This window comes from Caretta caretta, chromosome 4 (assembly GCF_965140235.1).
Source record: "Caretta caretta isolate rCarCar2 chromosome 4, rCarCar1.hap1, whole genome shotgun sequence".
Lineage (NCBI taxonomy): Eukaryota > Metazoa > Chordata > Testudines > Cheloniidae > Caretta > Caretta caretta.
The window spans coordinates 49523744-49537826 of record NC_134209.1 but is presented as its reverse complement, the minus strand read 5'-3'; the positions used below and the strand labels follow the sequence as shown (position 1 = coordinate 49537826).

At 40.4% G+C, this 14083-nt stretch overlaps 1 protein-coding gene across 4 annotated transcripts in view; it reads left to right on the top strand.

Annotated features, from left to right (window-relative positions):
• PDE5A (phosphodiesterase 5A) overlaps positions 1-14083 on the top strand; it is a 94348-nt gene that overhangs the window by 35779 nt on the left and 44486 nt on the right. For all 4 annotated transcript variants that reach the window (XM_048847146.2, XM_048847145.2, XM_048847147.2 and 1 more), the window contains exons 7-9: positions 1150-1217; positions 5887-5995; positions 9337-9421. In XM_048847146.2, the coding sequence (XP_048703103.1) occupies positions 1150-1217; positions 5887-5995; positions 9337-9421 (262 nt within the window). The remainder of the gene's footprint in view (positions 1-1149; positions 1218-5886; positions 5996-9336; positions 9422-14083) is intronic.

Sequence of the window (14083 nt, the reverse complement as noted above, 5' to 3'; positions counted from 1 at the left end):
CTTCCATCACTGATCCACTCCAACATTTTCTTCTCCCATTCTCATGCCTCCTCACCTCTGTTTGTACGACATCCTTTCAGTTTGGATGTCAGTTCTTCGGGGCATGACCTCTCTCTGGGTCAGATTCTGTGGTTTGGTGCAGCCATTTTGCACTGCCAGGTGGTGTAATCTGTCCCTAAGGTCATCTGAACCATCCCAGAGAGGATCACCTCCAGGGGTAGTATACTTCTCCCATGATAGAGAGCTGACATGAGCTGTTACATCACTCACTCGCTCTGTGGCTGGTGTAGCAGGGAAAAGGGGATTGGCCGGAGGAAGAATGACGTGGCCAAGACCACCTGCTCTAAATGAGACCTTGGCTTCACTTTGGGCCCTTTGTGGCCATTGCAGCCCAACGTAAATTAGAGCATCCCTTGAATAAAGCTCAGGAGAAACTGCCCTGCAGAGCAGTACTAGCATCACAGGAAAGCAAAAGAGAGATTTATGTGACCTATGCTCCCATTTGCATATGCACTCTCACACACACACGCTCTCTCTGATCTATGCTCTGTGCAATTTAGCCAAAACCCAAGGTCTGGCCCAGTTCCTCTCTGTGCCTCACTTTCTCATCTATACAATGGCGATAATGATAATTCCCTGCCTCACAGGGGTATGTGAGGATAAATTCATTGGTGTTTGCAAAATGCTCAGATACTACAGTGATAAGAAGCCATAAGGAGATCTAGCAATACATTTAAGGCTTATTGTTGCTCCTGGGACTCTCTACATCTAAGAAAAGTGACATGACTGAGGTTGATCGCAAATACACTCTTAGTCTGGAATTGTAAACGTTAAAATAGACTCTTTGCTAACAGTTAGCTCCAGAGCTATTTGTGAACATGCCTGCCCTCACTTGGGGTGAATGTTCCCTGGAGATGCAAGGGATTTCAGTGACACAGGGAGGTTATATTTCCCTGTTCTGGCCAGAATTGCCATGGGGTGGGTGGGGGTAGGGAGTGTAAAATACAAGGATTTCTCTCTTTTCCCCCTTAAGGCAGACTCTGTGTAAATAATTGCAGCTGACTTTCTCCTTATTACTATTGATACTGTTAATCAGGATTACGAATATTACTAGTTTCCATCCAATAAGAATCCTTTTTGTATTTATAGGATTCATTTTCTAGTGTGTTTCACATGGAGTTTGAGGAATTAGACGATTCAGCTGATGTCCTGAAGAGGTAAAATAACTTGATATGAATTTCTGTTCATTACAGGCAAATGGAAATGACTGAAGAGTCTTTGCTTTTACTAACTTTTCATGACAAATAACTTCAATAAATAGAATTAGGCAATGCGTTATTATCTGCTGGAGGCTTTTACCCTGAGATATGCATGCAGTGTTCCCATTGGTCTCAGCAGAGCTGGTCACACAGTTGTGTCTGAGGGCAGCTTTGTTTAATTTTCTTCATTTCATGTAGTGTTTTCAAAGTTAAATACTCCTGGATAAGGTGTGCTCTATACCTTTTTCCTGTTAACTATCTCCCCAAAAGCCTGTTAGCCTTCATTTTAAATGTAATTGTTTTAGATTTTGATAACAGTTTTAACATCACAAGTATTTTCTTCGAAAGAAAGAGAAATTAAAGCAACACAGAAAATTGTACCACCCAGCACAACCAACTTTCAATGGCCCCTAGAGTATGGCCCCCATAACCCCCTAAACGTGGCTCTAAGCACAGAATGGGAAGTATGGCACATTAATGCAGCCTTTTTCTGTGGATTTAGAAGGGATGGGAACCTAGAGGAGTATACAGGGCTTTCCCATGCCACCTTTTACTTGTCCTGTCCTGCTCTGCAGAGACCAGCAGAAGGGTCATTGGTAGTAAGCAGCAGTATGTGAGCCAGAGTACACCGTACCATCCTATCCTGCATGCATACAATGTCATTCTCCAGTTATAGAGCCTTTACAGAAATATTTCTACCCTGCCACTTAGTGGAATGCCTTGCTAGCTTACATTTCAAGCAGGGCAGGTATCGGAACCTTAGGAAAAACCTAAAATTTTTGGGCGTGGTTTTAAATGCTGAAAATAATCTAGAAAATAAAGTTAGAATGTTGCAGGTAAAACTTCACGTAAACAAAATATTTTCATATAGACTTTCATATTGGGGGGGAAAGTCCAATATTAAATCAGTTTAATTCCACCGCATCGTTTTTGTTAGTCTCTAAGGTGCGACAAGGACTCCTCGTTGTTTTTGCTGATACAGACTAACACGGCCACCACTCTGAAACTTAATAATTTAGTACCCTAGGAGTTCTGGTTAGGCCTTAATTCTGATTACATGGCTTTGTATAACAGCGGCACCTACTGGTTAAACATGTATTATTACTATTATTTTATTAAAAAGAAAAGGAGTACTTGTGGCACCTTAGAGACTAACCAATTTATTTGAGCATGAATAAATGAATAAATAAATCTCATGCTCAAATAAATTGGTTAGTCTCTAAGGTGCCACAAGTACTCCTTTTCTTTTTGCGAATACAGACTAACACGGCTGTTCCTCTGAAACCTGTTATTATTTTATTATTATTATTTATTAAAAAATTGCAATAGTACCCAGCGACCTCAATCAAGATTACACCCCACTGTGCTATCATCATCATCATGTTCCTATTACGCCTCTGGCGTTTAGGGCAGTGACGAAGCTCCTCCACTCCTGTCTGTTTCTGGCAAGTCTTTCAATGGTTCCCCAGCTGTGCTCCAGGTTTTTCAGCTTGGCTTCCACAGCTCTTCGCCATGTTGTTTTTGCTTACCTTCAGGTGTCCATCTTATTGCTACTCTGGTGATGGAATCAGTTTCCATCCGAAGCACATGGCCAATCCATCTCCAACGCCTCCTGGCAATGATGGTGCTCAGATCCTCTTGGCTGCACTGTGTCAACAGATCTTGGTTTGAGATTGTTCTGGGCCAGAAGATATGGAGGCACTGTACAAATACACAAGATAATATGATCCCTTTCACAACAAGCTTATAAATATGGCCCTGATCCTGCAATGACTTAAGTGTATGTTTAACTTTAGGCATATGAATAAAGTCTTGAAGTCCCTTGAAGCCAATTAGGGACTACTCATGTGCCTAAAGTTACATACATACTTATATCTTTGTAGGTCACAGTCTAGGAAAGAGTTTGCAGCCTACAAATAGCTGTACCAAAAGACTATCCTGTAGGTCTGTGCAGATGTACAAAACACAGGAATCCTGTTCAGGTAGGCACAAACTTCTAGTCTGGAATTTACCCGTGAGAACCATTCACTAGAAGTGCAAACAGCTTTGCTCAGTTGTAGTAATCATAGTAGAAGCCATCTGTATTTAATTAGTGCAGTACTTTTAATCAAAGGATATCAAAGTACTTTACAAAGGTGGGTAAGTATTATTCCCATTTTATAGGTAGGGAAACTGAGGCACAAGGTGGTGATTGGCAGAATCAGGGCTAGAATCCAGCATCCTGACTTCCAAGCCCCTTTTGCAATAACTCCAGGACACCATTCACTTAATTATTCAATCTGGATAAAAAGAAAAATCAGAGGCAATAACTGGATTAATGTGCCCACATTAAATAGATTCTGAATTTAACCTCAGTCAGAGAATCTGTACATAAAATGCTGGAATATCATCCATTCTCTAACTTTTTCTATTTATTACAAAAATGTTATTTTATGAAGCACTGAGGGCTAACTTTTCAAAAGCATGAAATTAAGTTGTACACAGGGCACACTATTGGATATGCAATGTACAGCATCCAGTTTGAGCATTTTGTGCTCAACTGACCTCTTTTTGCTGTTGACTGTTTCACATATGCAATTCTCGCACATATGTTTGAAAATTCAGCCCAAAGATTCTGGCTCAAGATGGCAAAAGGTTTTGGTCTATTTTGGGACTTGGACTACATGCCAGCACCAGAGAGTAAAGAGGGAATGCTTGCTTACTCCCTCTCTAGAGCAGGTTGGTGGCAAATGGGCAGGCCTTGGCTTCTTCCATTCATACTTCTCTCCTGCTTGCCGGCGCATGCTTCTGAGAGTAGTTTATTGCTTGTAGAGGCCAGCAGTGAAGTCTTTTCTCAGGCTGAGAGCAAGGGAAGCAGGGAGGGAATTTTGGTCCACTGAGTTATAATTCCTTCCCTGAAATATTCCTGGGGCAGCACAGCTATGTGCCGCCCTTTATGGTGGGCTGTCTTATGATCCATCCAGACCACTGAAGGCTGGTGCTCTAAAGTCACAGTTTCAGGGGTCATAAAAGGCACAGTGGCATGCATTAGGTAGAATAAATTATTATAAAAGGTACTCTCTGATACTCATCACATAATCCGTGAGCTGAGTTGAGCCCAAAATCAGGCCAGTCTTCCAAAGTGCAGGGTTTGTCCCTAAATAACAGAATTAGTTACATAGAAAAGAATGCTTTCCTGTCTCCAGTGTTGTGCATGGATACTTTAGACATGTGCATTTACATCTGAAAAATAATAGAATCCTACTCACAAGTCAAAGAGAAAATGGAGAAGCCTGATGGGAACAGGTATATCGATAGAAGATGGGCGGTCGGGGAAGGGCTAGGACAAGAATGAAAGTGTCGTAATTAAATACATAAGTATTTAGCAATTAAAAAAGAGATGATTGATTTTGTAAAGTTATTTTAGGCCCCGATTTGGGAGAAACAGATGTTCTGTGTCAATAATGCAATCCCCATGCAATTAATTGTTCATTCTAAGAACACATTTTACATGAACTTGAAAGCAGAAAATTCATAAATGTTGCCATCTGCTCTCAGTTGAGAAATATGTGAATTTCATCTATTATTGATTTTCAAATGTATCAGATTTCTAGATACATATTATTTTTGAAGTGCTCTATTTCTGTGAACATGCATTCAGCTGGTTGAGGTAACATCTTTTATTGGACCAACGTCACTCATCTTGTCTCTAATATCTTGGGACTGATATGGCTACAACTAAATGGCATATATTCATCTGTCATTCATTTTTATCCTTCATTCTTGTAGACTACATTGATTTATTCCTAAATTTAGTATTTTTAATACATCTCTAACTATCCTAACATTTAAGAGTATAATTTCCTCTGGATGCTTACACAAGACATAACTACGTTTTACAGCTTATCTACATCAGAAAGTTGCACTGGTTTACCTTAAATAAGTTTTTAAACCAATTTAGTTAAATTGGTGCAGATCCCTGTATGGATGCTTATATTTCAGTTGAAATCAGGCTTATTTCAGTTGAGCTTTAATCAGTTAGCGACAAGTTTAAACTAAACTGAAATAAGCCAAACTTAAATCAAAATGTCTGCACAGGGGTTTGCACTAAAACAGTTAATTTTTAAACTTGAATTATACTCGTGCAGCTTTCTCATGTAGACAAGTCCTTATCAGAACCACAAATATGTAGAGAGAACTTGTATGAATTTTAATAGAAGTCACTTGCGTGCCTGGAGTGCTAAATACACCTACACATCTCCCGCATTTCAGTTGTAATTGAGTAAACAGAATAAACACATGCATCAGAGATAAGACTTATAATGTTACTCTCAGAATATTGTTATTTGTTTGGTCTTTTGTAGTGATGTGCACAGTATGGAATGGCTGGACATCATCATCTCTGTTAGTTCAATTTAAATGAGACGTGGATATGCAAAATTGGGCTGTCTGAGTCACCTAACTGTAGCACAGCCTACGATTATGTGTTGGGTTGGACATGATGGTGGATCTGGGCTTGGGAATTGATCACACCTTTCCCTTTGATTTACACATGATATATTTTACATTTGCTTAGAATTATTGCATGTCCCAGTGTCATATAAAGAATACCATGAATAATATCTGTCTGTCCTTGCTGTTCCATCAGGGACTATGATGCAAACAAAATAAATTATATGTATGCTCAGTATGTCAAGAATACCATGGAGCCTCTTAATATACCAGATGTCTGCAAAGACAGAAGATTTCCATGGACAGTAAGTAAAGTGAAATTGGGTTCGGAATCCAGTAATAAAAGACACAGATGATTTTTTGTGCACCTTTCATATATGACGAAGTCTTGTGTGTGCTACCCTTATTACTACTATCATTGCTGTTTTTATTGACTGCCGATGCTCAGAACTGTTTAAACTTAGAGGAAGATACGGTGCCTGGCCCAAGAAGTTTACAGACAATACAGTTCTGACACACAGGGGGACAGGGGGGGCCAGAAGATGGATTCATCGCAAAGAAAATCAGTATAAAAATAAATCTAACTTTACTTATTTACTAGAGAATACATTTCCTAGGCCAAGAGAAAGTATGTTCTAAGGGAGGTTTGAATGAAGACAGGATGGAGGCTTTCCACATCAATCCTGAGGACTGACCACCACAGTTTGCTGTAAGATTTGGGAGTAGACTCAGAAGTTCTTTCTCTCACTTTTGGTGTGGGAGAGGTTAGCCATGATACAGATGTGAACTGTTTGCTGTTCTGAGGGAGGTGCAACTGCACTTCTCTTCAACACCTCATGCTTCCCAGTCCACAGAGCAGCACCAGGAAGAGCCAGCTTGTAGCAGGGTGTCCCAGGGTGACCACTTGGATAGAAACTCGAGATTTAGGAAGGAAGGGACAATTGGTTACAAACAGACCAGTGTAGTGAATGCCCAAGCAACAGCTCTAGTGCCTTGGCGTCCCTATCAGCAAAAAGCAAACCTGTGCCTCTTACTCCCAGAACAGTGCCTGGAAAGTCACCTGGTCGTCTTGTTACACTTTTGCAAAGGCAGGTTGGTTTATTATAAGCTAATACATTTGTAGGAAGCCTCTTAGACAGTGGATGAGGGAGAGAGTTGGTGGGGGAAGGGAGTGTATTACTGTCAATAGATGGGCTTCCACTATACTCTCTCCCTTCTGGGGTTAAGCAGCAAGCAGGGCAGAAGGTACAATGTCCAACAAGATTGTTCCAATAACTGGATAATAGGGGCTGCTGGAGAGTTATGCAGTGCTTCCACTTTCAGCTGTGCATGGTTTAGTCACACTGGGAGCTGAGTGCTCTGCACTTTGCAGGATAGAGCCCACAACTAGCCCCATTTAATAGCTCATCGTGGGGGCAGGAGGTACAAAATGGATGTCCTGGATTAGGTAGACAAAGAAATAGGTTACTATTTGGCAGAAAATTTAAAATACATAAAAGAAACATTTTGGGACCAGTTTCAAACAGGTGTTTGTTTAGGACAAGCCCTTTGATTTGGCAGCAGAATTTGAATTTTCTGCTCATGCAGAAATGCATTGTTCTCTGGACTCTAAATGATTTATTATGCCTAAGAAAAATGTCGACATGCGTTTACTTCTAGATACATGTGCACACATGGACAAAGAAGAAACAGTAGTACTGCTGGAGAGGAATTCTGGATAATCTATTTTTTCAGCACAATGACATTGAGTCCATATCTTATACTCCTTTCCTGTCTATTCTCCCTCCCTCCATTTCTCCAAACAACTGATCATTGGTCTATTTCCTATAAGCTGTGTGCCTTGTGGGGTGCTTCAAAGTTCACTCAAGTCAATGGAGAGACTCCATGGGCCTTGGATTAGGCCACATAGGAACATTACCTTGGGGCCATTGGTTCCCCTCCTCCTCCAAGCACTTAACTAGCTTTCATGAAAGCCCTCCTTCAGTTTCTCTCAACTGTAATTGCTGGAGAGTTAGGAGCAAAGGAACATTTAGGACAAATAATGGTTGCAGCTTGGAAAAAAGGTTAATGGATTAAACACTAAATAATAGGGGAATCAGTGGAAGAGACAGGAGAAGAAGAAACAGAAGAGTGGCAAGAACAGAAGGAAATATTAGGGAGGGACAAAAGAGGAGAAAGTGGGAAGGAAAAATGGAGTGACCGTGGACAGAAGGAAAGGACATGCATGAAGAGGGAAGAATAAGAGTAGAAAACAGATCTACATGGAGTGGATAGGATAATTTTCACCACTGACTCAAGTTAATGGAAAAACTTGTCACCTAACCAAGTAGAAACCTTGTGCATGGCTAACACTTTAGAAGGGCAGCATGCAAGGTCGCACTTCGGTCCACACAGGCATAGAAAATAACTGATGTCTGTGTGGCATTTTGAGGAAAGCAAGCAAATCTTTGGTTGATTGCTGATGTTCAAAGATGGAGAATTGGTGTATGGGGATGAGAGATGAATCATGAAATCAAGGTTCCCTACGAGTTTCTTTTCTCTCCATCCCAGTTTGGGCTTTAGGACTCTCGATAACCCCCAAAGCATTATTAGCTCACTTTTCATCAGCACCCTGCAACTGTTGCAAATTGTTGCATTTATAATGATTGAGCTTACCATTGAGTATTCAGACAGACATCCTCATACCTATGTAACTAACTACTGAGCAAGTGTATAAAGTGCAGCAGCAAATCTTTGAAGCTATGTGTCTGTGCACCTGAGAGGAGAGTTGAGACAATAGTTGTTACCAGCATAAATTAACACATTGCAGACAAGAGCAACACAGTATAGGTCACTGTATTCCAAACTCTGGTCTGTGAAGAGCTGGCTGGCTTCAGGGGGCTGGTGTTCCTCCTATTTTCCAGTTAATTTCACACGTATCAAGGCTCTTAATTGCATAGAAGTGCCTGGAGTCATATAAAGCATTACACATTACATCATCCCTTTGAAAGTTTTCTACAAAGCATATGCTCTCCTATACCGTAGGCAAAATGTTCCTTTATTTGTGCAATGATTGTGCCTGTAAGGCTAAAGAAAAACTAACCCAGGCAGCCAAGAATCAAAGAAACTTCTGAGCTGAAATATTAGCATGCTAATATTTTTTTCCTTCCCTTTTATGGAATCAGACATTGGGCCATGCTTTGTTCTTAGTTATCCCCATGAGATTCCAGTACTAGGTGTAACAGAGCAGAATTAGGTCTGTTTTCTTTCATTACTTAAGAATCCTCACAACTGGGGAAGTAGAGAAGGTATCTTAGAGCCCCACTAATTTCTCCTCAGCTACCCTAAGTTGAAAATCTGTCCCGAGTGTACAATACAGTCATTTTCATTCTAATGAAAGGAACTATCATAAAATGAAAAAGTGGACCCAAATGACTGAAAATTCATCTTGAAACTTTGTTATTACTCATTTATTTATTTATTATTCCCTAGTACCCATTATGCTAGATGATGCACAAACACAAATGAAGACATGGTCCCTGCCCCCAAAGAGTTTATAGTGTAAGAATTACAGTTTTATAATCTGCCTTCCTTGCATGGCCTGCCAATCAGGGCTCATGAATAGATCTCTCTGTAAGTTTTTAACTATTCTTTATTTGCTTAACAGAATGAAAATGCAGAAAATGTAAACCAGCACATAAAAAGTTTGCTTTGTACACCAATAAAAAATGGGAAGAAGAATAAAGTGATAGGTATTACCATTTTGATTTGTTTACATTTCTGCTTGCACACTGCATGCCCAGTCGTTAATCAAAATATAATAACATGCATCTAACTGTTGTCTTTATGTGAGATAAAATGTATTGATATTATACTGCTGGATACTTCTGTATAATTTTGGATACTTGTGTATAATTGCCTTACTCCGGAGTAAAATCTCAGCAACATGAAATCTAAAATCATAGAAGGTTAGGGTTGGAAGGGACCTCAGGAGGTCATCTAGTCCAACGCCCTGCTTGAAGCAGGACCAATCCCCAATTTTTGCCCCAGATCCCTAAATGGCCCCCTCAAGGATTGAACTCACAAGCCTGGGTTTAGCAGGCCAATGCTCAAACCACTGAGCTATCCCTCCCCCCCACAGGAGAAATCACAGGAGAAAATCCTTAAGCACAATGAAATAGTTGTCATGCTTTTAATTCAGGGCACCATCATACTCCTTTCTGTCATTTTTTTACTTACTACAGATGAAAAAATACCAATAACACCTCAATCATTTTTTTCTACTTTTTCTGTTTATTTCCTTTGTGCACCTGCACTCTGCTGGTAATTATTTTCATGGTATCCCTGTAGACAGTCAGAGTTCCTTGTTCTTTGTATTGGTCTTTTGCATCGCAGTTGGTAAGAGAAAAGCTTTTCTTTTAAAAAATAAGAAAATATAAAAGCCTGAGACATCTAGCATATAGACTAAGGGGGAGAAGAAGCACCTGAAACTACTTCCACCTCTTCTTTTATATTTGATTGTTTAGATTTCATGTTGATAGGGACTTCTTAACATTTACATATGCTCAATTAATGTAACAAATTATAATGTAAAAATACTAGTCTAATCAATATTGTACTGAGGAATAGGAAGGACAGTCTCTGGGATGATCTCTCTAATCATCTAGCTCCTTTGTGCCATTCAGCTGGTGCAAAGAGGCCAGAACTGATCACAACTAGTCAGCAGAAAATCCCCCTGTTGGAGGGCAATGCCCAGGAGAGGTAAGTGTGCTAGTGCTGAAATCTTCACCTGTCAAACAACTCTTCTGGCATGGGAGCGTTTTGGGGACAAGGAGCAAGCATAGTGGAGCTGCACCTATTAACCATCCAGCAACAGTGGTGCAAGTTGGAGCTCGCTCTAACGCTCATCAGGGGTCTGAGTGGCCTGATTACAGTTCTGGAAATGGTTCTGAGGAAGCCCCACACCCAGGGCAGGAAGCAGAGGTCAACCACAAGAGTGAGACCCTAAGGCTCACACATGAATTTCTACTAAGTCCTTACACACAAGAATTCCCATTGTCTCAATGGGAGTTTGGACTGATTGATTGGAATTCACTTGGGTAAAGGCTGAGCCAAAACTAGGGAAGGGCCTCAGGATCTCCTCCATAGGTATTTCACATAGCCCTAGTCTAGACTAGGAGTAAAGATGTATTTTAAAAACAACTAACATTTTAAAACTTTAATGTGGACGTAGAAAGATTTATTATAACAGGTCAAGGTAGACTCTATTGGGTAGCCTGGGGTTCATCTCGACTAACATACCTGTTAAAATACAGCTGGCCATGCATATTGGGATTTAGGTAACTTGGAAGGCTTTGTGTAGATTCTTGAATAAAGCATACATGACCATGGAAAAATAATGGATGGGATTCTGGGTGGCACCTGTAAGAGGGGCAGCACTGAACTTGCAGCCCAAGGGATGTGGGAAGCTATGGTGGTTTTAAGCCACAGTGTGGGTCTTGATATAATGCAGACTGCCTTGGGGGCCTATATAAGTTATGACAACCTACCTATGGGCTGAAGCCCTACATGTGGTGATGCTGCCCCTGATGTGTCCCTCCTGTCCCCAGCCCCGCCCCCATCACACTCTCTACTACAAGGCTTACAAGGGAGTTCTCTGAGAGCTGTCTTACAGCTGTTTTCCTCAGTTCCAGCATCAGGAGAATCCTCCCCATGCCAGATCTGGGTGTTTGGAGTCCCTTTACACCACTCCAGACCCTTTAGCCAGAGTACAGGGCTCAGAGCTTGAGTGAGGACTCACCCTAGGTATTCTTTGTCATTAAAGTCTCTGTACCATAGGCCTTTAAATATGTTTACAGTGTGAAAATTTTCTAAAAAGAAAAGTGAATCAAACGAGAAAAAGCTACAAAGTGCATCTAATGAATGATCCAGTGACTAGGTCGTGCCAAAAGTCACGTTTCACACTCAGTACAACTTCATGAAGATCCTGCCAAGCAGCTAGATGTTACCCATATGTCAGAATAATTCAGCATCTATATCCTTTAGCTAGTGGAACAGGCCCAAGGTAATAAATGACACTTTGTCACATTTTTCATGTACTGCTGATGTAATCTTTTAGTATAGTCTATAACAAGTTTTATTACAAGGTCTTGTTTGTTGTTTGAACAAAGCTGTAAATAGAAAATCTACTTCTATTCCCCTATTACACTTGTGTAAATCTAGAGTAAACTCCATTGAAATCACTGGATTTTACTTACTGATGTAACTGTAAGTAAGTGGTGAATCAGCCTCAAAGTACAGAAAAATGTCTGCAAGTGGGTGAATATAACAAATGTATGCTCTTGTGTAAAGTTACACCAGGTTTTATAGTTCATACAGTTATGAGATATTTCTTTAAGAAATCAGTGGTTTCAATCATTGTAAAGTGAGATGGTTGCTACCCTGTTTTGCTTGGTGAGTACAATTGTATAATCCTTTCATGGGATCCTCATAGCTCCAGATTTTGTCTCACTTCTTTCTGCTGTTTCTCCCATTTAGTGTAAGCATCTCCATTATTGCTGTAGGTCAACCATCCATTCTTCAAGTGAGCAGTTAGTTTTCTTTTTAAAAAAAATGAAATAGGAACAAAAATAAGCTGGGTTTTTATTTATAATTTTTGTTGCATTTCATGATGGTGGTCAGAATGTTTCTTTGTGTTAGTAAAGGAGCAAGCACCAGGAAAAGTTGATTTGGGGGTTAAAATGAAAATATTTAAAACATGAGCATTTGTCTCATGTTAGCCCTGGCTGGGATGATTTAACTGGGAATTGGTCCTGCTTCGAGCAGGGGGTTGGACTAGATGACCTTCAGGGGTCCCTTCCAACCCTGATAATTCTATGATTCTATGATTCTCCTGCCACTTTCTTATTTCCTGATGAGTTTTTACACTAAGATTTACAAGGGCAGCTCATGTTTTCACCGCTTTTTCCCTGTAGCCTGCATATTACTTATACGGCTCTCAGAGCACTGACACATAATGTCTACCCCTCCTTGCTCTTTCTAGGCTTCTACGGCTTCTGTGACAGTACAGTGGCAATGCTGTCATTGGTCCTGTAGGGTAACATTTTCAAAAGTATCTAAGTCCCATTTCAAAAGAGACTAAGGACCTTAAAGCCTGTTGACTCTCAAACAGGATTTCAGTTCCTAGATGTAAGCCATTTTTTTGAAAGTGGAACTTCAGTTCATACAGTGCATCTGCACTTCGAGCTGGAGGTGTAATTTCCAGCTCAGGTAGACATACACATGTTCACTTTGATTGAACTAGGGATCTAAAAATAACAGTGTAGTTGTAGCAGGATGGGCTAGCCACTGGAGTAAGTATATAGGGAACATTCTGTAGACAGCTAGCTTGTCCCACCACCCACATCACCACAGCTACACTTCTGTTTTTGGCATGCTAATTTGACCAAAGTGAGTGCACATACGCTACCCCAGCTGGAAATTCTACCTCCAGCTCAAACTGTGAATGTACCCTAAAGTCACTTTGGAGCCTTTGAAAATGTTATCCCTGGTCTGTAAATTTGCAGGATTAGAAACCATGTATATGTGCCTTTTCCAGAATCAAGAAGTTACCCAAGACTATATAATGGGGACAGTTCCTGAGGGAACTGTCTTGTGTTGGTTTCTGACAGCAGTTGCCATCCAGCTTCCCTATCTCTCAGCCACCCACACCGTCGAATTCTGCAGAATCCTAAGTGTATGTTGTTTTGTAGAAAGGGGTTTCCAATGACTACATATGGGAAATGGGGGAATACTTCATAGTCAGTGCTCCTATCTCCATATGTATTTTTGGCCCTCATTTCATGGAGACAGATTGTTCTTAGTCGCCAGCTCCATGTAGCTGATGGAAACAGAAGGTCCTCAGAGAGGAATTATCTTTAACTTGTCTAGTTCTCAGGATTTACATTTATACCAGCTGCTTTTATGGGACTGTAGTGCACTGTATGATCTCTTGTTTTGAATACTCTACAATCCACAGAAAACTGAGTTGAAGATTGAAATGATTTGGGCACAGTTAGGAATTTTTCACTGTGCTTGTTGCTCTGGGACAGACTTTTAACTCCTCATACAGGTTTTTCTATTGTTTGCTGTTCAAATTCATGATTAAAAGTCTCAGGCAGGCTGCATTATGTAGGTATATTTTTATTTTTAAGCTAAATGTCTCTGACAAGAACAGTAAATTTTTTTGGGAGAGCAGCTTTCTCCATCTTCAACAAAGCAAGAAAACCTTTCTGTTTGGTCTCCTTTTGGGCCTGTATACCCTTTAAATATGTGTTGAGAGCATTATAGAAACCTTCTGTGGTTTTTGTAAGTATGCCCCCCAAAAGAATTTGGGCTCCTTTAATTCTGATATGCATGGACCCACTGATGCCTCG